We start from the raw sequence: 25,669 nt of genomic DNA on the forward strand, positions 1-25,669 counted from the left end.
TCCAGAGTGCTGGCCAGCAGCAGAGAGGGCGCGTGGGAGACAAACACGTCCATGACATCATCCGCCTTGTTGTGATTCCCTTCCCACCGGGTTCAGCTCGTGCATGCTAACACAGGATTCCCACACTGGTTTGCCCCGTGGTGCCACTTCAGCTCATCCGTTACGCTCTGATGCTCTCGCCCGCGTTGGCTCTACGTTAAGACTTGCGATATCTTTTTTTTCTTTCGCTCCGTTGTTTGGCTTTCGACATCGCCATTGTTGGGTTCAGCAGAGTTACGAGGACGACTGAAAGATGCTTCCGGTGTAAAAGTGATATGTGCTCATGCGATCGAGGCTATTGTTAGAAGAAATGAAACGGTGTCGGTTGGCGTGACACACCTGGGATCGTTACAGCAGACCTCCAAGCACGTATTCCCACTGTTCCCCACACCCACTGTGCCTGCGAGCGGAAAGGATTCGTTTGTTTCGCCGAATATTAGTTAGAGAAGCCATTCTAGTGTGTGTTATTTCATGGGGATGTGTTCAAGGCAAGAGAGGATTCAAAAAGACGTCGACATCGTAATTCAAAGGTGTAAGGCAGAGAAAGACTGCCTGTTTTCTGGTGAGTTTCCATTGTGTCTTATAAAGAGAGCTGTCTTCCTTTAACAATTGCCATAGATTCAATCAACACAACTGACAGGCTGTCAGTCTCACCGCTGATGCCTTTATTTCCTCCTTCACACGAAAGCCCGATATGTTCAAAAATACATATGTGGCTATTGTGCTCCGGCGTACGCAATTTAATCTTTCATGGACGTTATAAATGATGCAATAATCAACTGCAACCGAGGGCCTTGCAAACCTACCACATATTCTGCTTTTATCACCCTAATAAACGCATTAACATTCGCCTCGGGTGTTGTTTTGTGATGTGAATGATTTTTTAATTAGCCCACGCCTTACTATTGTTGAGCATCACACACTTATCAGCTATCCATTTAATTCTTGTGTATTCATTGTCGGTGGACATTCCCTGTTGATGTTGCCATGGAGACTACACTTGTTGAAAGGGACTTTTTTTTGTGGTCCAGTGTGTTATATTGTTCACAAACCCCAAGTCTGATTGTCTGATTGTCTGTTTGTTTCAGACTTTCGATTCTCCGACTCCACCTTCACGTTCACCTACTCAAAAGGACCTAAAAGGTAAATAACGCTATGCTCTGAAAGCTGCTGTACACTCACACTCCTGATGCGTTTATGTTTTGAGTTATAATATTTGTCAGTGTTTAGTTTACAAAAATGAAAATTTCGTCACCATTCTATCAGCCTCATGTTGCTTAAAACCTTTCTTGCTTCTGCAGAAAAAACAAAAGCTGCCAGGTGGAATGACTCAATATCTATTCGCTTTTATTTTTTTGGGATAAAGATGGAATAAAAGTGAAAGGATAGTGAAGCTGTCATGCTGCCTAACATCATTTGTGCTTCACTGAGAAAAGTTGTTCGAGTTTAGAACATGAGGATGAACAAAATATTAAATATGAAACGACTTTTTTTGGGGTGTACTAAGCCTTTAATAGGTGTCTCCATCATGCTGTGCAAGGCTTTAATTGGATTGAGGATGTCGTTGTTGGTTCACTTGAGGTTCATGTGATTTCTCTTTTCACATTATACCCTGTTAGTGAGGACAATAACTTCATCTTCATTGTCTCTGTTCTCTTCTGTAGTGGTCAGCAATGCTTATGAAATCCTGTGCATTGATAACTATGTACCATCTTAAGCATACTGTAAGCAGTCTCTTAGCTGCTCTGTGATTAACAATAGATTTCATTTACATGTAATTAATTACCCTGTACTCTGTCATCGACATTGACTAATCACCTTTACAGTAATGATTTGGCAGCCATTTTCAGCTGCTATGTTCCTCATATAAAAAAGAATAAACTCTTTATTGTGGGCTAGTAAACAACCCGGAGCACTAGGAAACGGTCTTTTGAAGAAAATCAAGTCATGTACTTTATTTCTCGTTCACTACAGCTGATGGAAATTAATCTCCCCGTACTCATCGCTCCATTGATCATGAATGCCAATGTGTTCAAGTGTGGCTGTTTTATTTACATGTCACTCTCCAGGGGTCACACTTTTGGGGCATTTTTGAGTAATGATTTGCTTGAAAGCTGTGAATATTTGATAGATGATCTTTGATGTCAAGTTTAAATTTAGTTTAAGATCTTTGATTTATGTGTTGGCAGTACAAGACACTACAAGAAAAGCTGAATGTTTTCTGAATGAATGTTTGTCTCTACACATTCTGCTAGTGGAAGTTCATGGTACTTTCAGTTAGGAGTGGATTTGGGTTGGTTAGTTAGTGTGAAAGCTTGATAACAAGTGAGCATGTCTCGTCTTACTCAAGTCTTGTGTCTAATGCACAATGTTGTCTGGTGAAAGGAAACATGAGAAGAACACCATTGCTCTAATTCTTGGAAGGGCAGTCTTTCCAATCTATTGACTTGTTTACTATACAAACATTTATCTCTGCTGACATTATTAAGACCTTACCACCAGATTGAGATGAAAGCTTTTTCTTCTGCAAAATGGGACTTGCAGCCTCATTTAACAATGAAGTCAGATCTGATACCAAACTGAAATTTTAGCTCGAAGCCATTTAGATGAGTAATACCTGCAAAGCTACTAGACCTTGGTTAAAATGAGCACTGGTATAGCGCTTCCTAGGGGTGGGACAAAATATCGATATGGCAATATATCATTGACCTTCTCTGTGCAATACGAGAATTGATGCACTGGCATCAAATATCGATATTTTAATTAATAAAATAAGGCATTCTAAATAGATTTCCCTGCTCCCAGCGTTGCTACTTCATGGCTCCTCGAGGTGGCGCTCAACACATGAATGAGGGAAACTTGAACATAAGTTAACTAGCCTAAGAAAAATAGGTTTTTAGTGGGATGGTGGATAGGGAAGCACAATATTATCGGACCTATATCGGAATCGGCCGATAACGACGTTAAATGTAAATATCGGCCCGATATGAAAAATTATGCCGATATGTCTTGCCGATAAGAGGAATACGTTAACTCGCATGTGCTCAGGGAGTGCTAGTGATTAGATCACGTCAGCAGTGTGGCTCATTCTTGAAGCAAAGTTTTTCCTGATTGGTGATTAGATTCACTGTTTTGGATCGCTGCATTTAAATTGAGAATGCACGTACAATGACGCGTTTGCTGTATGAAAGAGTAAACAGTAATAGCACGTGACAGCCTCCCCCTGGTCCTAATGCCCATTTGGAAAGGAATTTTAATTCCGTAGGGGGCGCTGTTGGCCTACTTCTAATAAAATAAAAGCAAAATACACAAATAATATTTAGACTGTGTTTCTGATTAAATAAAGCCGTAATTAATGTCATAAAATCATGAGTATGTTTTGATTTAAGGGTCAGAAGTTATAGCTTACATGAATAATAAAAAAATATCACAAACATGACACTTGTAAATTAAATAATTTTATATACATGGATTTATTCATTAATGTGTAATATGTTATATTTTTTAAACATATTATGAGCTCTAAAAGATTTTCTGAATTTTTACAACTCTTGCTTTAGACCATCTACAAATATTAAATCTAAAATAAAATAGATTAAAAGAAAATGTTAAGGTTACTACTGCATCTTTCTGAAAAAAAAGGCAGGGATTGATATATAGTTTATTTATAGTTATTTTCAAAGCTTCAATGTACTGTCAAAAAACCTTCATTATTGTTGGTTTAATTCTAACAAATAAGTTCTTGCTTAAAAACGAACCAAAATTCAAAATTTCTGCACAGGAGTTTATTTATAGTTATTTTCAAAGCTTCAATGTTCTGTCATTATAAAATAACTTCATTATTGTTTAGTTAATTCTTACAAATAAGTTCTTGTTAAAAACTAACCAAAATTAAAAATAATTTGCTTATAATTTTCACACAGGAGAGACTTGGTAATGTTTCCAAACAAAATAAAATATATCGGCTATCGGCCAAAATTAGTTGAAAAATATCGGCATATCGGATATTGGCAAAAATCCAATATTGTGCATCCCTAATGGTGGACAGTAGGGCTGTGTATCTCCAGCAAAGTCAAGATACGATACGTATCACGATACAGAGGATACGATACGATACATATCACGATACATGACTGCACTGAATTTCACCTCAGCAGAATTTAGAAAAACAGCTGTTTATTAAACACTGCTTACTATAGTGCCATTTCTAACTATTGGCAGAGCAGGAAGTTGACCTCTCCATTATGAAGGGCCTCCATAACTGTACCACAGTACAATATAGGTAATGGCATATGTTTCCTGTTTACATTGTGCACTCCCCACCAGGTTCAATATTCTGATTATTTGCATCTTGTTTTTAAGCCCATAAATAATAATGTACTCGTTCTAATAAATTTATATTTTAATGTACTCATTCTAATATATTAAAACAATTATTTACATTGCTGGTAGGTTATCATTGCACAAATTAACACACTCTCTCTGATAAAAAAAAAATTAGAAGAGTTCTAAACTAATGCGCTGTCTTCACTGCATCTAACGCACACACGCCCAAGGCTGATTTTAGGCGTCCGCAAGTTCGCTTAGGTGCGCGCGGCAAGTATGACAAATATGCGGTGTTGGCAGAAGTTTGCTTTGAGAGCGCGCGACGTCCTTCCGCGTGGCGGTGTGCACGACATTTTTTGTAACTTTCCGCGCAGCTCCGCTTCCGAAGATGCACGAGTTCAAAACGACTCTAGCCGAACATGCACGTCACAGAAGCAGTTTGGTGTTGAGCTCAGTCACACACACAGATCACGTTGCGGCCGAACTCAGATATTCAGGAACAAACTTTTTAGCGCTGCCCAGCAGTTTTATCAACTAAATAGCTTAATCTCTCATGAGCTACATTATCTTTCTCAACAAGGAGCTGGTAACATCATTGTTTCTAAAGGAATTAAAGCCACAGCTTCACTGTTTATAGAGAAACCCGGCAAAACGGTGGTAATTCATACACACACAGCCTCTCTCTCTCTCTCTGTGTCGTAAATTAACAGTTGATTACACTTTTTTGAGAATAGATTATTGAAGTGGAGATCGCTAAACTGCAAGCTAACCGCTGTTTTCAGAAAGCAAGCACGTTTATCCTCAGTGGAGAGAGAGCGCGTGTGCACATGGTTGCCAGGTTGACAAAGATAAGTAGCACACACAGCAGATATTTCCGTAATGCGCAAGTGGGAAGCTCTGTTTCGGGGATTACGTCTCTTTATATCAGGCATCCCAGTTGTGTTCCTCTGCGGCCAGATTAAACCTTGTTGTAGCCTATATATGCTCTAGTCATTCTTTTTTAGAAACCTCGCACTTTTCTACTCAATTTTAAACGTTGTAAAAATTTAAACAAATTAAGCGCGGTCCACTACTGCACACGTGCCACTATATCGATACTGGGCCAGCTGTATCGATACTCGTATCGTCAAATGTCTGTGACGATACGTCGTTGTATCGATATTTTGAACACAGCACTAGTGGACAGTAGTGCGAGTAAAATAATAGATGCCCCAGCCACATTTAGGTCCAAAGTCTGGACCCACCTTGGCTTTTATACCATTGGGACAAACAAAATCAACAAAGAGTACACAATATGTAATAACTCCATTATTTGCATGTGCTTTAAAGCCTTGCAGGTTAAACATTTCATTTTCATGCTGTTCTGACATGCGCATTTTCTGAGTGCATACACCTGAAGCGTGCACACACTAAAAAGCCTGTCAAACAGTGCCTGATTACTGGACTAAGTTATCTTTTGCGTCTGATTGCGCAAATACAGTCAGAAACACACAAGGTTTACATATAAACACAGTTGGTTATGTCTAAATTCAAAGTAAACAGTTGAGAGAAAAACTGATGCTTGCCTGTATAATAGATGCGTGTAGGTCTTAAAATGACAGCAGACTAATATTAAACATGCTGCCGCTTGCCATTAAAGGGATAGTTCGCCCAAACATTTAAATTCTGTCATTTACTCACTCTCATGTTGTCCCAAACCTGTATTAATTTCTTTCTTGTGCTGAACGCAAAAGAAGATATTTTGGGTAACCAAACAGTAGCTGGTCCCCATTAACTTTTATAGAAGGAAAAAAATACTATGGAAGTCACTGGGGACCAGCATCTGTTTGGTTACCCACATTCTTCAAAATAACTTTTATGTTCAACAGAAGAAAGAAACTCTTTGAGGTTTAAAACAACTTCAGAGTGAGTAAATGATGACCGAGTTTTCATTTTTGCAGAATTTTCAGCAGTTTGGACTTGAATGAAGAGAGAGAACCTGCATTTAACCTTTTCACAGTTACTTTCAACTTTTCAGTTGCATTGGTTTCATAATAATTCGCTATCTTACTGAATAGTTCACTTTTTAGATATAATAAGCCTAATTATTTTTGCCTTTTGCATAAAACGAAAACAAATGAACTTGATTCTGTGCGTGTGGCTGTGATGTGATCTGCCAGTCTTTTTTGATGTGCGCCCTCTGATGGAACAGAGTGGCAGATGATCGGAGGTTGCTGCTTCAGTGCGTTGACTTGAAAACGACAAATAAAAGTTACGGTTAAAATGAAGACCAAATTCTCGAGTACGAGCCGCTGAAAATGCCGGAGTTTTGTTCAGTGCATGTGCTCAGTGAATGAAATCTGCATCTCAAATAATCTTATAAACAACAAAGTGATACGATGTAAACGAGATTCATTTGCATGGTGAGCTTGCGCAAGAATGGAGTCATCAGTTTCAATTGATGGGGAACGTTCGTTGCTCGCTTTCTTTATATGATTTAATCCCTATTTGAGTAACCGTTTTGTTTTCATGCTACTAAAATAACCAATGTGAAGAATGTCAAGAATATGACGTGCCATTTCCCCCCACACAAAAACATTCCTTAATGTAGGTAGGCTATTCTATTTTAATCCTCAAAGTAGCGTTTATAAGAGTGGAGCAGCTTTGTCTACAGCTGTTACTGGGTAAACCAATATATTTCTGCTGCTCCAAAATCGCCACCTACTGACAGAAAATGCATCTGCTGTTTTTGTTAGACCAATGCGAAAAATCAAACAATGTTTTTACGCAGAATAAACAGTTATAAATGTGAACCGGTGGATCTACCAAAAGCTAATGTGCCTTCAAAAATCTAAACATTTGAGACAGTAAGACTTTCAGTATTTGCGAAAACTTGTATCTGAACTGTAAATCGTGCTTTTTTTTTTTACAGTCATTTTGTGGTTTAATATTACCTTAGACATTGCCTTACCCTGCCCATACAGTACTTATTTTAATTGTGCAGGGCTTAAAAATCCTTAAATTAGATTTTTAAAATCTTACAAATACCCTATAAATTGTTTTTGTTAATTTTGTAATTTATATACTGAATTTTGGCTATTTATATTATCCAACAGCAATCCAGACAAGGTGGTTTTAATGGCACAATAACATCTGATTTAACGTGAATAAGTATGGAAATATGTCATTTACCACAGTTCTAAAGTGCTGGAAAAGCTCGAAAATGCACCTTGAAAATGCATTCAAAAATGCTTGAAGTTCACATCGGCAAAGGTGTGTAATAACTTTATGTATTCATTTGTAATTGTAGGGAATTAATTATTATTAATTCGTTCAGGTTTGAGAGGACTCGGATCTGAATATCCCAAGTCCACCTGATTAAACCGATTTCAAATTTGTTGTGTTACACTTTAAATCAAGGATCGTCCAGCGAGCCGTGACATCAGTATATTTTAACAAATTAAATATGTGTTTCACCTGGCCATGGGTTAACACAATTATGATAATTTGTAAGCTCTTAGAGGTAATTATTAATAGTACGCTACGAGCTAGGTAGCCAGCAAGGATCTTTTTGGCAAAAGGGTTTAACCTTGAAATTATATGACACCAACAATGATTATTTATAAATGAAACGTGAATTTATTTGGCTATTCTAGATGACATCAAAACTAAACTAAAGCACACATACACACATACACACACATACAGTTTCAGATGACAGAAATGAGAGTTGACGGATTCTATGAAGCTTCCAAGTTCTAACTCGTTTTACTTGTGAGTTCGCTCACAAGCAGAGAATTTAGCTTAATTTTACTGCTTATCTAACTTCACCAGCATCAGTTCAGCACATCGAAGATTTTGCTTGTACTTGCGTTTTGCTTGGTTGACAGCTGAAAAACTGAGGAGATTCCGTCACTGACGCGGGCTTCCTGGATGTCTGTTGAGGGAACCCCGTTGCTGATTGGTCGGTTGCGGTGACGTCGGAATGACGTTTGAATGAAGTTCTTTTGGGAAACCCCTCGTTGGATTGGTTGGTTGCCGGGTTACGAAGAGCTTCAGCAGTCCTGCTAAAAGCCTGAGTTTGCAAGACTTTGAAGATCGTGTTTCTCTGAAGTGTTTGAGTTCTTAGATGGTCTCGCTTGTGCGATGGTACGGCATGAGGCGCTTTGTCACGCTCACCAAGGTGAAAGCCAAAGTTATTTTGAGTGAAAGTGCGAGCCCGAGCGTAAGACAGCGCGAGGGGGCTTTGTGTTCAATTTTAAGAAGGCTGACTTGTCCAGCCCACAGGTCGCTGTCCAATCAGATGGTGGCTTAGCCACGCCCCATACAGTTCCTTATCATGCATGAATCGCATGCTGTTTGTGGAGAGTATTTCTGCAAGTTTTAAATATCTTCTGATAACAGTATTATCACCAGAGAATGATACAAAATATAAACTTTTCACTAACACCAATGTTCGGCGAATAAGACAAGCTCTCATTCGAGCTCAAACAACAGGTATTTTGCATACACAGTAATCGTAATCACTAAAAGAAAAGTTATAAGGCCAAGATTGAGATATCATGGTTTCGATAAACACATCAAATATATAGATACGGCATAACACATACGGTGGCTACATTTTCAATACTTATACGTTTTAAACGATTGTCTGTTAAAATCGCCACGCCAGGTTCTGTTTCCTTTGTTGTAACAAAAGGGATTTCAGTCAGGGCAGAAAGCAGATGTTCAATGGGTCATGCGACAGTCACGCTGTATAGATCTCGTGTTCGCGGGCCTGAGGGCATCAGTTAATTTACTCATCCTTTTCCTGCTGGATATACTAGTTCTATACAGTACATTGGTGGGTCCCAAGACATGGGGTTTCTATAGGTTGTGAATGAACTCTTTCAGTCCTTGATACCAAGAAAGCTTTGTTGTCTCCTGATCAAATTAGTTTCAAAGCCTCATGATGGCGGATAGAGTCATATCCGTGTCCGTTCATGTACTAGAAATCCCTACAGGTGTAAGAACCCGGTTTCTAACACTGCACTAGATTGATTATTCATTTCCATGTTCAGTTGTTTGCCACAGCAAAAATGTAATCCATTTAGGTGTCCTGAATTAAAAATGGGGTGTTCCTTGTCATCTTCTGTTTGAACTGGTTGCAAATGTCACTCTTGTTCTTAGAGGAGGTACCATGCATTACAAGCAGGAAATGAGCTGGCAGGCTGTCTATGAAAAAATATTGCACCTTGCCTTATAGGAGGGAAAGTAAGAAAGGAGGAAGTAGCACATTTCCTGTATGTAGAGCTGCAACCTGCGCTCAACAGCTTTTACTGAAGGATTAACTTTCTATGTAATATAGACATGGCCTCAAATTTTTGTGATTTTGTATTTTCTTCACAGAAAACAAGGTAGCTCTAATATCTGATATGCCAGATAACCATGATATTTGATACAACAAACCATTCAAAGATGGATATTCACATGGAGATCACTTTTGTTAGATGTTACCAGAAGTAGGTATAATATGATTCAAGCAGTGAAAAGCCCATAATCCCAGAGATGCAGTAGTTTCTCATGAATAATCCATCATGGCCGAGATCAACACAAATTATGTTTGAGTTTCATCATCTTGGTATAACTGAATTTGCATAATTACCATGAGTACTAAATTGTGACAAGCTCTAATTCAAACAAATGTTGTTGCATTAGATTTGCATACTGGCAGACCACTGGAAATAAACTTTGGGTCATTTGGTATACTATATCAAAAACTAGTAATTCAGGGAGTAAATGAGGAAGTACCGTAATAACATGAGATCCAACTAATGTGGTAGGTTTTGTATAGTCCAGGAAATGAAAGTATCAATTAGGGCTGCACAATTAATTGAATTTCTAATCGCGATTACAATTACGGATGCCACAATTACATAATCGTTCAAAGCAGCAATTAATCGTTCAAAGTCCACTTATGTTATTCTGCATGCTTAAGATGCTTTTTTTCTTTGTACATGTTATCTTAAGGGTTTTCCCATTGTTTTAATTTTAGTTTTAGTATAACATTATAATACCATTCATATTTTTACCTTTTTATTTAAAGAAGAAACCAATCCAATGTATAGTTGACATTTGAGGATTAATACTATAGAAAAGCAATAAATGTTTTTCAGTTAGTGTTTTCAGCTTGTTTATTTTCATATAAAAATATGGCATGCAGTTGCTTCAAACAAAGGTGTAAACATCATTCATTTAATCGTAATTAATAATCGCAATTACAATTTCAAAGGAATAATCGACAATTATGATTTTTGTCATAATCGTGCAGCCCTAGTATCAAAAGAAGAAGTAATTTGCCATGTTCACACCGCATTGGGTTTTTGTAACGGTTTTATGCCAGTTTAAGGTTATATAAACCACAGTATTTGTCAGAATGCAGACCTCACAGTTACAAATTAAGAAAAAATTTTTTTTTTTTAATGAAATACGAATTTCGAATAGGCTAATAAAAGTTAGTTTGTGTCTGCTTATTCTATTCATCAGCGTTTGATCCATTAAAGGAAAAACTGGATTTTCCATATTTCTGGTTTATAAAATGAAAAATGAATCGACGCAAAAGTACACGGACCGGCAAGCCTCATCTGGCACGACATAAATACATTATCAATCGCCGTTTACACTGAATGCAATAAAATCAGAATCATTCACAAAAATTTTTGGTGGCCAAGTTTCAGTGCTTCCCTAGTTATTTTTGTTGACGTTTTAATCAGGCTTCTTGTCTAATCGGGCAAGTAAAATTCTCTCTCACTTGCTCTTTTAAAAAATCTACCTGTCCCAAGCGTTAATCGAGCCCTGTGGTTCCCCCACAGTTTACTTTGGCCCTACACATATTACAAATTGCGAACTTTGTGTCTTTTTCACTCAAGAACGTGAGTGTAGGTGTGACGTCATAATGAACCGGCTCGTAATTGGCTGACTGACCAGCTGGTCCCTGGCCGTTCGATCGGTGCATCTCCATAAAAAATAGATTAAATAAGAGGCAGGTGCTAATGTGAGGATTAGTTGATGTGCCAAATAGTTGAATAATATTATATTCAACTGATGCAGAGAATCTCACATTCTGCTTTACCATTATCTGCCCAACCTTTGGCTTTCTATAGTTTTTTTTTGTGGAGCTACTGGTGACACATTTGAACTGTATATCAGCAGTGCATTTATACTGTAGCATCATGCTGAGCACTGATTTCATCACACAAGTCACATTGCAGTTATTATCTTAGGTCATGGCAAGTAGTAATGTCACATGCAAACCACAATGGAAAGATTTTCTCAGTGTGACAGGCAGTTGAAAAATGACTGTAGATGCACTGCTGAGACGTGCCTGGAGGGTTCTCAACTCTGGCCCTCAAAGTCCACTTTCCTGTAGAGTTTTGCTCCAACCTTGATCAAACCTGCCTGTCAGTAATTTTCTAGTAATCCTGAAACCTTGATTAGCTTGTTCAGGTGTGTTTGATTTGTAACCGAGCCCATCTTGATTACGGGTCGATTAGGTCTAGGGATGCGCCGATCCGATATTCATATCGGGTATCGACTCCGATAGTGCCATTTTTCTCGGATCGGGTATCGGTCAGAGAGGGCCGATCCAAATCTGAGATTTTCTTTTTTTTCTCGAGATTGTGCGAATTATTCTGTGTTACTTCTGAAGCCATACGATAGCTTAATGTGAGCTACATATGAATATTTAGGTCCTTACATTAAAGTTCACACAAACTCTTTTCTCCGTTGTGGCTGTCAGTCATTCGTTCAGCCTTTAAACCCTGGTCACGTTCGGTTACAGCAGTCAGCTCGGTAAAGCTCTCTCCAAGATCATTCTGTGTTCCCATTATACTTGATTTGTAAATACATGTCTATGATTTTGCAAAAAAGATTTTATCTTCTTGCCGGAGTTTAATGTTGTTTTGTTACTTGCTACCGGGTGTCTGTGAGAACAAAACACGGGCGTAGAAAAGACTGTAAATTGTTTTTAACGTGCACAGTAACTGAAATTTAAAACTGTTAAAAGAAAGGCTCAATAACTGTTGCACAGATATAATACACTACGCATCAATTTCTCTACCCTTTGTGCTTTGCAGTTTTTAACCCGAAGCGCTTACAATGTGCGCATCCGGTGTGCAGAATGATGCACTTGAAGGAACACAGTGTCAGGCTGTGACGCCATGTTGCTTCAAGTACATCATTCTGCACACCAGATGCGCACATTGTAAGCGCTTCGTGCTCATAGACTGTATAAAAACAGTTCATGCTGCACTGTATTTGTTTTGTCCTATCGTATCTATCATATGTTGTTGCCTTATTAAAACATATGCTATACATTTAAAAGAAATTTATTTTATAGTACATACTTGTATATAAATACATTCATGAATGTTTTTAATGAATGGATTTTATAATAATACAAATAGCAATGTGTAACATTTTACCATATTTAGTGCAACACTTTTATTTGTTCCACACAAAATATTGTTTTTTCACTAAATGTTTGGATTTCTAAAATTGTGCACTGATTTTTCATGAATTTTTGTCATAGATTATAAATATACATAGGCCTATATTTTTTCATATTTATTGTTTATTTTATTTTTCTTTATAATTAAGTAGTCTGTATCTAGTAGATTGTGAAAGAATGATTATCAGTTCCACACACAGAGATATATAAATTCTACATTTATTTAAATGAGGGAAAAAAACTTCACTGGTATCGGTATCGTATCGGCCAATACCGAACTCTAGGTATCGGTATCGGAGGTGAAAAAGGCGTATCGGAGCATCCCTAATCAGGTCAGTCACACTTTTAAACACATTTTATTTTTGCTATAGTAAATCTACAAATTCACACTCTGTGTACCATATTCAAGTGATTTTACTATGATTACATAGAGCAATAAGCATGAGGTTGTCATGGCAATCAGATACATCACACGGATGCGCTTTTATTTTGCCACACTAAACTTAGCATTAAACACGTTGAAAATAATGCACAATAAACATGTTTGTCAACACGATCTCAAAGGAGGCTTTTATTTAGCAAATCAAAGAGTGAATTGCTCATTCACTGTTTTAAAACAGACATTTGTTGGGCTTGACACTTTTCATTTAATAAGTCTTATTGAAAAATAAACGATTAAACAGTTTAATAATGTATAATGTATGCATTTAGCAGATGCTTTTATCCAAAGCGCTAAAACGGCTGTGTCTTGTGGATCACCTTTATCTGACTGTCCGGGTCCGGAGTCATCAACACAGAATCGGGATCTTCAGCTGACTTGTTTCGTTATCTCCAGATTTCTCTGCAGTTTGTGTATGTTATAAAAATGCTGAATATCCTTTTATGCCACACAGCAGGCCAGCATTATATCAAAGATTTTCTGCCCGAATTTATGCATTATGTGCATATTTACTTCTTATTTGAAAATATTTATTTATTATTATTCTTTATAAAATATTTAGTAAAGTCACTGGGGGGTAGGGGAGGCATGCCCCCCTGGCCCTCTCCACAAGCTATGCCCATGCATAAAAGAGCTTAGAGGATTGTAGAAGAAAGAAGTTTGCTTTTGTTAACACTATAAGGTAGATTTAGGGTAGGGTTTAGTGTAGGTGGTAGTGCATATTTATTTTCAAACACAATAGAGTATTAACCTATTAACCCCCATATGGAAAATTTTATTTCTGAACTACGACAATGCGCACAACAATGAACACAATAAAACAATGTCAGATTCATGTCTATCTGTTTTGGATAAAACTGAACACACCTTTAGCAGCACTCACAGGACACATTGAAAGTGTTGTGAAATGTGCAAGAAGCAACATAATATCATTTTGCAGAAATTACGGGACCAGCACATTTTTCCTATAAGCCTGGGTTAACTGTTTCAGTCATAAATATAAATTAAATAATTTTTACTTAAAAGGAAAATTTTTTTGGTTACTTGACAAAACATTTTTTTAATTATTATTTCAGTAGCAGAAATGAATGTTGGGCAGAAAATGTAAATTAGTAGATCCTGTAAAATTAGCTATTGGGGCAGAGATGCATTATTAAGAAGCCTTGCTGTGATGAGCATAAGCATAAACCTCATACACCCGAACTTAATGCATTTTTGCACAGTCATTGGCATTTAGCAGATGTTTGTAGCACTTGAGAAAAGTGTGCTCATGTGACCAAAAAACCCCCAGTATCATGCATAACACAACCCAAGTCATTTTTTAATAAAGCCAGGTGTCATTCTGAATAATGCTTTCTGTGAGTGGCACCATCTTGTGAGAGACCACAGGAGGGGTTTCACTTCCACTGAATCAATCTCTCTTCTGTGTTCTTTCATCACATAATTACTTATGGGCTAGTATCGCGTTCTATTCCAGTAGTAGTCAGGGTCTACAAAGAGTACGCTTGTGTTTTTTCATGAAGTTATTTGCCATGATTTTTAATGGTATGTATAAGGTCATTGGCTCCATTAATTCCTGAATATATTTTCTAATTTTGTGCAATGGAGCAAAAAAACATAAGCACATAAAGGTCACCTGCGTGATATTTTCACTTTTGCCAGATCAGCCTATATCGAGGTAATTGGTATGATTTTAGCAGTTTCATGCTGATCACTATAAGGCTTTTTAGTGAGCCACTTAATTCTCCACATTAATTCAATGAAGACTGTCCTGTTGTCAACACTGTTCGTTGCAACCTTATTTACTTGATTGCGTGAAATGTATACCACACTTTCCTTAATTACCTCTTACTTAAGTGTTTAGACTAGCTGTTTTCAGGACTTGCGGGCAGCACCCCTCTGGGACCCGATGGTCTCTTCTGTAAAGCATCACAGAATTTATAACATCTGCTCATTTCTGTTATTTCTGTCAAATTTAATTGAGCCTTTATTTATTTATTTTATTGCAATTTTGCTGATGCAAGTTGTTGTTGTCGACACTAGATGGCATTTCTGTCTTCACAGCATTACATTTCTGCACCGCACCGAAACTAAAATAAAATGAATAGGTTTTTTGTAGCTGATCATTTGTTTTAATTTATTCATATGTGAACAGTTTATAATTTCAGCTATTCAGTGAGTAATGGACTGGTGGGATCCCAACATCTATGACAATTATATCTTACAAAATCAAAAGTCAACACAAAAATCAATGATTTCCATGATTTTGAAACATTTTAAATACAGGTTTTGCAAAGCTTGTAGAGTTGCATGCAGCTTGAGTGCTGCTGTCATTAAAACAAAGGGGGACAATAGCAAAATGTCAGAAAAATGTTGTGGGTCCATTGTCTTTTTGTCAATGGTGTAGTGGTTCAAATTTTCACTGTATTTTATGCTAATAATATTGTAAAAAAAATGATATTAAATGAGAATAGAAATGCTAAAAATAGAATAAAATAGAAAATGCTAAAAAGCAGTATTTTTACTGGTGGTCTCAGATTTTTGACTGCATTGTATGTAATAAATTAATAGACTTCGGGCAACACTTTAGTATAAGAACCATTTCTCACTATTAACTAGTTGCTTATTAGCATGCTTATTATTAACATATTGGCTGTTTATTAGTACTTAGCACTAGGGATGTAACGATTCACTCAACTCACGATTCGATTCGATTCACGATTTATTATTATTATTTTTTTTTTTACAAAATGAGATTTAAGACAAATTATAAATTGAATGTGTCCTTTTATTATTGCTTGGACAAAATGCTGCACATTTCTTTGTGAAATTGAAATATAACACTATAATAATATACTAATATAGCACTTGCATATAATTACTCTTTTGTTGGTTTTGATTGCTTCTATTGTCCTCATTTGTAAGTTGCTTTGGATAAAAGTGTATGCTAAATAACACAATGTAAATATAATGCAAATGTAAATAACAAAACTAATTTGAAATTTTAAAACAAGCCCCAAATCAAATAAATAACACAAATAAAATAAATCTCTTCATATAAACAAACTAAGGCTTTGTCTGTGCTCTTTCCATTTAAAATTAGAGATTAAAATGAATCATGATCCAAACAACGATGCTGCATACATGCAACATGAGCAGTTTTCAATCTAAATTGGATTGTATAATTTAGAAATTTGAAGCAAAAGCAGAATGTTTTGTGAAACTATACATAAAAATATCTGCATGAAACTCCTCTAACTTTATTAAAAGTATGTCATCTTTTGTCAAATTCTTAAAAACATTTATTTTATAAGCTTTTAAAATTTTTTTTAATTAAAACGACAGAATAAGAACAAGTAGAATAAGAAATATAAGTTACCAATCAAATTAAATCAGTATTAACAAAATTAATTTGTAGAGGTGGCACAGAAGAACACAAAAGTGGCCTGGTGTACTTTCAGACATTAAATGAGGCTCAGAAGGGGAATGAGTGCAAGTAAATCCATAAATTCATGATGATATTAATGTTTTAAATATACAATTTTGAATATAGAAATATTAAATGATTTAAATAATTGAAAAGTTACTTTAAAAATGAAACTAAAACTGCCAGCAGGTGGCGGCAAGTCTTATTTTTTTTATCACTGAATCATTCATTCAATTGATTCGTTCGAACAGCTGATTCATTCAGGAATGAATCAAGTGACTGTCTTTATGAATGGGTAATCATGAATCACTGACTCACTAGATTCGTTCAGAAACGCACGTTCATTCATAAACGAAACCCCGCTGTGTTTGAATGGAGATGCAGATGTCTTTGTTTTAAACTATTTTCGACGTCGAAATAGAGCAAAATCAGACAATAGTGTTATAGCCAGACAATGTAAGTCACTTAATATTAACTTCTTGTTTATTGAATTGTATTGTATTAAATCAGTATCACTTTTACAAACTCCCTTAAAAATAATTAAAAGCTGGCACTCATCTTAGTTCATCGCGAGCACACATTTATAATCAACGAAGCGCTCTACACTGCGCAATGAATCTCTTATTTACACCCGGTCTACACTTTGCTTATGAAAGGATTAGTGAGATATGTCTGTGATACATTACTCAACGCTGCAAAAACACGAAGAAACCTCTGAAGCTCCCCTCAGCGCAATCACAAGTATGATGATCGGGTCAGTCGCACTGGAGCTCCTAAAAATGTCATAGTCGCACGCAGTAGTTTTCAGTCGAAAATGCAACTGAAATAGTCGCACTGTAGAGCCCTGCATCTGAACTTTTCTAAAGACAGCAAGTTCCCCTCAGACATGGATTCATAAACTACCCCTAAATGAATCGCGATTTGTTTAGCATCTCAACCGATTTGAATCGTCACATATTTGAATCGATTTTCAACCGGCTCGCGGTTAATCGTTACGTCCCTACTTAGCACACAGTTTATTGGCACATATTCTGCTGCATAACCATATTCTACATCCCTAATACCCAATACCTAAACTTGACTGCCTTACTAACTGTTAATAAGCAGCAAATTAGGAGTTTGAGGCAAATGTCATATTTAATTGTTTGGTAAAAGTGAGAATTGGACCTTAAAATAAAGTGTGACCAGACTTTGCACTTTTCAGTTATTTGCAGTGTCTGTGAAAATACTGCACTGAGTCAGGTACAATAAATTATGACTTTATAGTGAAGTGAAGTGAGGTGACATGTGGCCAAGTATGGTGACCCATACTCAGAATTAGTGCTCTGCATTTATCCCATCATTAGTGCACACACACACACACACACACACACAGCAGTGAACACACACACACACCGTGAACACACACCTGGGGCAGTGGGCAGTCAATTATGCTGCGGCGCCCGGGGAGCAGTTGGGGGTTCGGTGCCTTGCTCAAGGGCACCTCAGTCGTGGTATTGAGGGTGAGAGAGAGCGCTGTACATTCACTCCCCCCACCTACAATCCCTGCCGGTACGAGACTTGAACCCACAACCTTTGGGTTATGAGTCCGACTCTAACCATTAGGCCACGACTTCCCATTATTAAAGTGATATATTATTACATATGATACATTACAAATCAAAACAGGTGCAAAAAGAAAAAAAAAACAGCCGGTGGTACTCTGTCACAATATGATATGATAATATTTAAACTGTTTCAGAATTTATTCATTGTGAGGAAATGAGACATTTGTGTGTTAGGTACCATATGTGCACGAGTGTGTCTGAGAAGCAGTGTAATGGACTGCAGTGTTACATGTATCCTTTCTAATGTTAATATTTGTGTTTTCTTTTTAGAGTGTCCTACTCTGTTCACGTCTCCGATGATTATCCAGGTATTGCACACATAATTTGATGGATTATTTGATAAATGGATGGATCATACACTGAAACTTTCACCACTCCTCTGTATATTACAATATGGACCAATAGACCTTTAACACTAGCCCAGTGATCCTCAAATCTTGCTTGCGAGATCCACTTTCCTGCAGAGTTTAGCTCAAATCCTAATCAAACACACCTGAGTTTTCAGGATCATTAGAAAATCGCAGGTAGGTTTGTTTGATTAGGGTTGGAGCTAAACTCTGCAGGAAAGTGGATCTTGCGAGCCAGATTTGAAAATCACTGCACTAGCCCTACTGCTTACTCAGGAGTTTAGAAAAAGCTTTAACTCCAAGTATTTAAATTTGCCATGTAACTCGTCCTGCAACATCTGCGCTAAGGACAAACTGGGGAGTAATGTTATGGTTCAAAACAATTGGATTCAGCTGGCCAGTGATAAAACCAGCAAAAAATGCCATAGACTTTCATTGAAGTAGGTACACAGGCCATATCTTGGGACCAGAATATTATATAGCATTGGTGGTGAACTTTATATGGACCAGTGAGGAACCACTCAGAACACCCTATAGCATCCACATAGAAATGTGCTAAAAACCATTCAGAACACATAAGCAAATGCATAACAATACCCTGCCAAGTATCAACAACACTAGCTAGCAGTCTGTTAAAATATAAAAATATAGTTCATAATGTCATTTACTGCATCTATACCTGACCTGATAGGAAAGATGATGCAGGGTCTACCGTGTAAAGTGACAGTGACATACCCTAAATCTTTTCCTGTTGTCTCTTTTCTGTCACGTAATTATAACGGCACAAGTGAACGACAGTATTTGTTTTCATTCTCTTGTGGGCCATAAAATGACAACTCAATGTAAAGCTCTGTGGGTTTTTTGGGTATAGTGATAATGCTGGGTTTTTGCTTTTAGGTCGCTGGTTTTCAGTAGTTTCCCAGTGCAGTCAGTTTTTTTTGTCTTTGCTTAGTTAGATTTAAAAAAAAATAAAACACAAGTTGAACATTTATCCCCCTCAAAACACACACACATTAAAATTGAATTAAGCCTAAAATTTACACACAAGAGTTGTTCCTTAAATCTAAATATAGAAGATGCAGACCTCCTTTTTGCAGGACTTAGTCTAGCCTGAATCACAGCATAGTGGCAGACAGTCGGCTTTGCATAAGAATTTGCTTGGCTCAGATTTAGACAACATTGCCAAATAATGCCATTGGGGTGGGTGCTTTAACCTGAAAATACTGGATTGTCTAGAAACTGTAGAAGTAGCACATTTCTCTCTTCACTCTCATTTGGAGTGTTTCTATTTATTATGTATAAGTTGCAGGTTAATGGTTTTGGTTACCACTGCCAGGCTTGATTACACTGTTAGATCTTCATCAGGTCTACTTTTCTAGGTATTTTAATAGCACCTGCTTGTCCTTGTCATTTCAGATAACACATATGTGTCTAACTCTGAAAACGATGATGAAGTGTTCGTCACCAGGGATCCAATACCAGTGATTTTCCACAGAATTGCAACAGGTAATCGTTACCATCTAACAAGGAATCATAAAAGAGCTGCAGCTGAAGAAAACCAATGAACCAGTAGAATGATCAGGTATTTTAATGTCACACCTAAGGGAAAAGGAAACCAGCAGCCTTCCAGATCCAGAGTGTACGTCAGTAATATTTTAGTCATTGTAAACTTTGGTCAAGGACCTGTCAGCTGAATATTTTAGCTTCAACCCTGAACTACCATGATTCCAACACTTACACAATCAAATTTCATATAGTTGGCTCAGAGTTTGAACAATATAATCCTTCAGATCTGCCATTATTAGTGATGGTCAGTAGACAGATCATTACAAAAAAAGCAGTGGAAGCAGACAGATCATTACAAAAAAAACAGTGGAAGCACATGGTACTGAATGTATAACATATTCATGTAAATACAGCATTTAGATTGTACTCAAGGGTACCACAAATACAACCATGATATACACAAACACTACAGTTTAAAAATGTTGCTGTCAGCAAGATTTTTTTTCAAATGTTTTTGAAAGAAGTTTCTTATGCTCACCCATTTATTTTTATCAGAAATACAGTAAAAACATTAATATTGTAAAATATTATTGCAAATTTAAGTTTTCTATTTTAATTTATCTCTGTTTTATTTAATATTTTTTTATTTTAATGTAATAATAATGCTTCACTGCTGAATAAAATGATTTATTTCTTCTTAGAAAAAATCGTATTGTCCCCAGACTGTTAAACGATAATGTATGAGCCAAAAAAGAACATGGTAATGCAGTGGTACATTTTAGTACTTTTTTTTGTATTCACATAGTGTTAGTCAGTCTTTCTCTGTTTTTAGAGCTCTTTGATTACACTGGCAGTAACTCTTAATTATCCTGGAATTGTACTGCATTTCTTCTGCTCCTATTTTTAGGACCAACCAAGAAGTATGTGCCAAAACAAAGTGGCAAAACAGCAGAGATCTTGGCTAATTTCCCCTAGCAGTTAGTTAAACCATTAAAGGTGCACTAAGCAAATTTTGTCAAACGATGTTGATATTTTAAAGCACCAAAACAAACATGTCCATACCCCAACAGGACCTCGCCCCTATTTTGATAACTCCGTCCCTCACGTATGTACACAACCCTGACAGCGACGATGGCGGAATCTGCTATGCCTGCCGGCCGAGGGTATGATGTCATCAGTAAGTGAAAGCGATGCGTGTTATTATGGTAATTCAACATAAAAATCAACGTAACTCACCGATCAAGAAGAAACAAAGCAACCTCGGCGTCCGATTCCAGGCTTTCCTGCTCCTTGAGTTCTCTTCACTGCTGGAAAGCTGCTCCAATATTTACGCAGGTCCTACCTCTTGCCTGATCATAACCCTTCTTTTTAATGTTTTGTTCCTCCAAAATATTCCTCTTTTTTTTCTTTTTTTATCTGCCATTTCTCACACTCTATAGTCAATCTGCTAATATCCGTCCTGTGCACTCACTGAGCACTCTCTTTTCCCTGTCATTACTAGACACGCCCCTCACTGCTGATTGGCAGCGAGTGTGTTTTGGGACTCGGTGCGACACTGTGGTCAAAAGCGTTTTTCAAATATTGCTTAGTGCACCTTTAATATATGCTTGTCATACACACCTAATAGTTTTCCAATCCACACATTTAATAAAAAAGTGTTGACATCTTCCGGCACAGTACATTACAACTAATGAGCCTGTGCACATTCTGCTGATGGATCTTGGATGTGCAAACTTTGTCAGTTGTAAATGTTTTCTGACACAGACCTCTGTATAAACATATCTATTTTTACTTGGAAGTGTTGAAAAATGCAAGTACCACTTCTATGGTCAAGACCTCACTGTTCTATTAGCACTTTAATGTGGCAGTGTGTTATCCCAGATTTGTGATTCTGAGCTGTGATTGTAGGTTTTGTGGTTTGGAATTGTAATGGAATTGACAAAAAAACTAGTCTTTTAGTAAGACCTGCGTTGTTTCAGCTGTCACCATACACACAACTGGTCTACACAAAACAATGGTTAGAAAGTTTGTATATTCAGGACATGACCAGGCCTGTCACAGGAATTATGCCAGATATGATCTTAACCTGAAATTCTCAGTTCACAGTATCATGCCATCCTCACACATCTGTGCTTTCACTCTACTCTGTCTTTAGAAATACGCAAAAATAATGATGCCACCAGCTGTCTGTCTATTAAATCAAAACTTCAAACCGACAAAAACGCGGTAAGAAATTAGACCATAATTTTAACTTTTATCATAAAATGTCAATTGTTTTGTGACTAAAGCCCTCTTTTGCTTTTGAAACCTTTCCAGTGCCATTATGCTATAGAGGAGGATTCAGAGGGTGACAATGATTCAGAGGAGTTCTACTATGTTGGACAGGTAAGTTCAGCTTAGTCACTACACTACATTTATGTACATAACATTTCAGTCTGTGGAATCTTTTTTGTGCAGTCTTATTGACTAACCAGCTACAATCCATATTAACCAAGTAATAAATGCGTGAGTATTCCAGCTAAATTGTTGTCATAATTTTCAGTGTATACATGCCTCTTTTTTTTTTTTTTACATTACTGTTCAATGTTTTGGAGGAAACAAAAGAATACTTATATTCTATACTTCTTACTGAATTCTCTCACAACAGTCTAATATTAAATGGCTTTTTTATGACACTCATTGGTGCAGAATGAAATTTAGAAGCATGTGCAAATGTGACCTTTAGTTATAGGTACATTACTGTTCAATGTTTTGGAGGAAACAAAAGAATACTTATATTCTATACTTCTTACTGAATTCTCTCACAACAGTCTAATATTAAATGGCTTTTTTTATGACACTCATTGGTGCAGAATGAAATTTAGAAGCATGTGCAAATGTGACCTTTAGTTATAGGGATAATAGTGAAAGAATCAGAGTTGGAGTTTGCTGAACAATGTCCTGTTCACCATGTGAACCTCTGCCTCACGTGTTCAGTGCAACTAAACTTCCTAAGGTATTACAGGTATAAAACCAGCTTCAAACCCACAGCGCCTGGGGCTTCAGACTTTTAATTTCATGGTAAATTTACCTAAAGTAGTTTGCAGCTCACATAAAAGAACTTTATAACTCTCTTAACTTTTAATGATTAGTCCCTCACTCTTCTGAGAAGGTTTCCATCCTGAAAATGAATGTTTGCACACATGTATTGTGCTTAAATTAATCATGTGACCATCCACTGGAGCAAATCCATAAATCTGGAGTGAGTGAGTGAGATTTGTGTGCTCTGTGAAGACCAGTCCTAAGGTGATGATGATTCATGCCCTAATGCCTGTGCCATCACTGGCTCTTGCTCACTGTAATGTGGCAGTTTTGCAATCCTTTGCTGTTCTGATGATCTCAAAGCCTTTGGGAGACTCTTCCGTGCCACATGCTGGCAGATTCTCTCTGAACTTCTGGACAGCTGGGGAGTTTTCTTGATCTCTGTTGTACTGAATATTTAAAAAGACCATTGCTTGAAGTGGGCGGTACGCAGTATACCGGCACTTCTGTATATTAATCTTTAGTGTACCGGCACTTCTGACATGTTTCCAGTTCTCAGAGTCAAAGCATCAGTGTCTTTAGTGATTAGAAATTACACTATATAAATCACACCACTCAGGTGGGGGCACTAAATGCAAATGAGTAAACTTGCAAACTAAATGAGTAGTTAAGAATAGCCTAATTAATTCTTGATTACTAATTTTAATCAGTACATTATAACTAAAGCAATACCTTAAAATGAAAAGAAGCAGGTTTTTGCGTTCAGATAATTTTAAACTGGTAAACTCCATTTGTGTGCTCTGTGAAGACCAGTCCTAAGGTGATGATGATTCATGCCCTAATGCCTGTGCCATCACTGGCTCTTGCTCACTGTAATGTGGCAGTTTTGCAACCCTTTGCTGTTCTGATGATCTCAAAGCCTTTGGGAGACTCTTCCGTGCCACATACTGGCATATTCTCTCTGAACTTCTGGACAGCTGGGGAGTTTTCTTGATCTCTGTTGTACTGAATATTTAAAAAGACCATTGCTTGAAGTGGGCGGTACGCAGTATACCGGCACTTCTGTATATTAATCTTTAGTGTACCGGCACTTCTGACATGTTTCCAGTTCTCAGAGTCAAAGCATCAGTGTCTTTAGTGATTAGAAATTACACTATATAAATCACACCACTCAGGTGGGGGCACTAAATGCAAATGAGTAAACTTGCAAACTAAATGAGTAGTTAAGAATAGCCTAATTAATTCTTGATTACTAATTTTAATCAGTACATTATAACTAAAGCAATACCTTAAAATGAAAAGAAGCAGGTTTTTGCGTTCAGATAATTTTAAACTGGTAAACTCCTGGAAATTTTTCAGTCCAAGGATCCAGTAAGCGAATGCATTCAAACATTAAGTCCAAAAACAGAGAAAATGTGGCCAATTACATCAGAGATGGAGGAGAGAATAGTGGCTCACTTCCAGATGTCAGTAAATTATTCTTTTCAGCATGTATTTGGCTTAAAAGCACGAATGTTTACGCAGTATACCGGCACTTCTGTATATTAATCTTTAGTGTACCGGCACTTCTGACATGTTTCCAGTTCTCAGAGTCAAAGCATCAGTGTCTTTAGTGATTAGAAATTACACTATATAAATCACACCACTCAGGTGGGGGCACTAAATGCATTACCTCTCATCTCTATGAATCACGTGAATGCAAGCAGAGTCAGTCTACCTGTCAGGGCTTTTCAATGTGTGGGGCACAAGAGCATGTCAGGGGAGGCGTGCAGAGTAGTTAAGAATAGCCTAATTAATTCTTGATTACTAATTTTAATCAGTACATTATAACTAAAGCAATGCCTTAAAATTAAAAGAAGCAGGTTTTTGCGTTCAGATAATTTTAAACTGGTAAACTCCTGGAAATTTTTCAGTCCAAGGATCCAGTAAGCGAATGCATTCAAACATTAAGTCCAAAAACAGAGAAAATGTGGCCAATTACATCAGAGATGGAGGAGAGAATAGTGGCTCACTTCCAGATGTCAGTAAATTATTCTTTTCAGCATGTATTTGGCTTAAAAGCACGAATGTTTTAAAATGGATGCCAGCTAAAGGTGTTTTAGATTATGCAGTGGCTAGTGGTTTAGTAATTCTGAATGGATCCGTATAATGGCATAAACAGTCAGGTCAAGGCAGCTGGTTTAGTGGTCTTTTGACATCTCCCTGTGGTCCTGTTTGGTATCACAGCTTGACTGGTGCTTATTTGTATTAAAAATGCTGTAAACGATATTTATTTATTTAATTTTGTGGCACTATATTAGGCCTGGGTGATAAAATGGTATTAATATTTATCGACGGTACACCTTCTTCGATAACGGTATAAAAAATGTTCGATATAGTGCACGATATAGGCAGGTGCTATGACTGACACAGACAGCACACACAAACACGAACACATGCTGAATTACGTGCTGTGCCTGCCTGTGATGAGGAGATTGTGAATAAAAAAAT

At 37.1% G+C, this 25,669-nt stretch overlaps 1 protein-coding gene across 1 annotated transcript in view; it reads left to right on the plus strand.

The window, feature by feature from the left end:
• Nucleotides 1-25,669, plus strand: part of parp8 (poly (ADP-ribose) polymerase family, member 8) — a 47,420-nt gene continuing 21,751 nt past the window's right edge. Inside the window, exons 1-6 of the mRNA XM_016294409.1 lie at nucleotides 1-601; nucleotides 1,128-1,182; nucleotides 18,576-18,613; nucleotides 20,069-20,158; nucleotides 22,314-22,384; nucleotides 22,475-22,543. Of these exons, the coding sequence (XP_016149895.1) occupies nucleotides 511-601; nucleotides 1,128-1,182; nucleotides 18,576-18,613; nucleotides 20,069-20,158; nucleotides 22,314-22,384; nucleotides 22,475-22,543 (414 nt within the window). The 5' untranslated portion in view covers nucleotides 1-510. The remainder of the gene's footprint in view (nucleotides 602-1,127; nucleotides 1,183-18,575; nucleotides 18,614-20,068; nucleotides 20,159-22,313; nucleotides 22,385-22,474; nucleotides 22,544-25,669) is intronic.

The sequence above is a fragment of the Sinocyclocheilus grahami genome, unplaced genomic scaffold (assembly GCF_001515645.1).
Source record: "Sinocyclocheilus grahami isolate Dianchi unplaced genomic scaffold, SAMN03320097.WGS_v1.1 scaffold317.1, whole genome shotgun sequence".
In the NCBI taxonomy this organism is placed as follows: domain Eukaryota; kingdom Metazoa; phylum Chordata; class Actinopteri; order Cypriniformes; family Cyprinidae; genus Sinocyclocheilus; species Sinocyclocheilus grahami.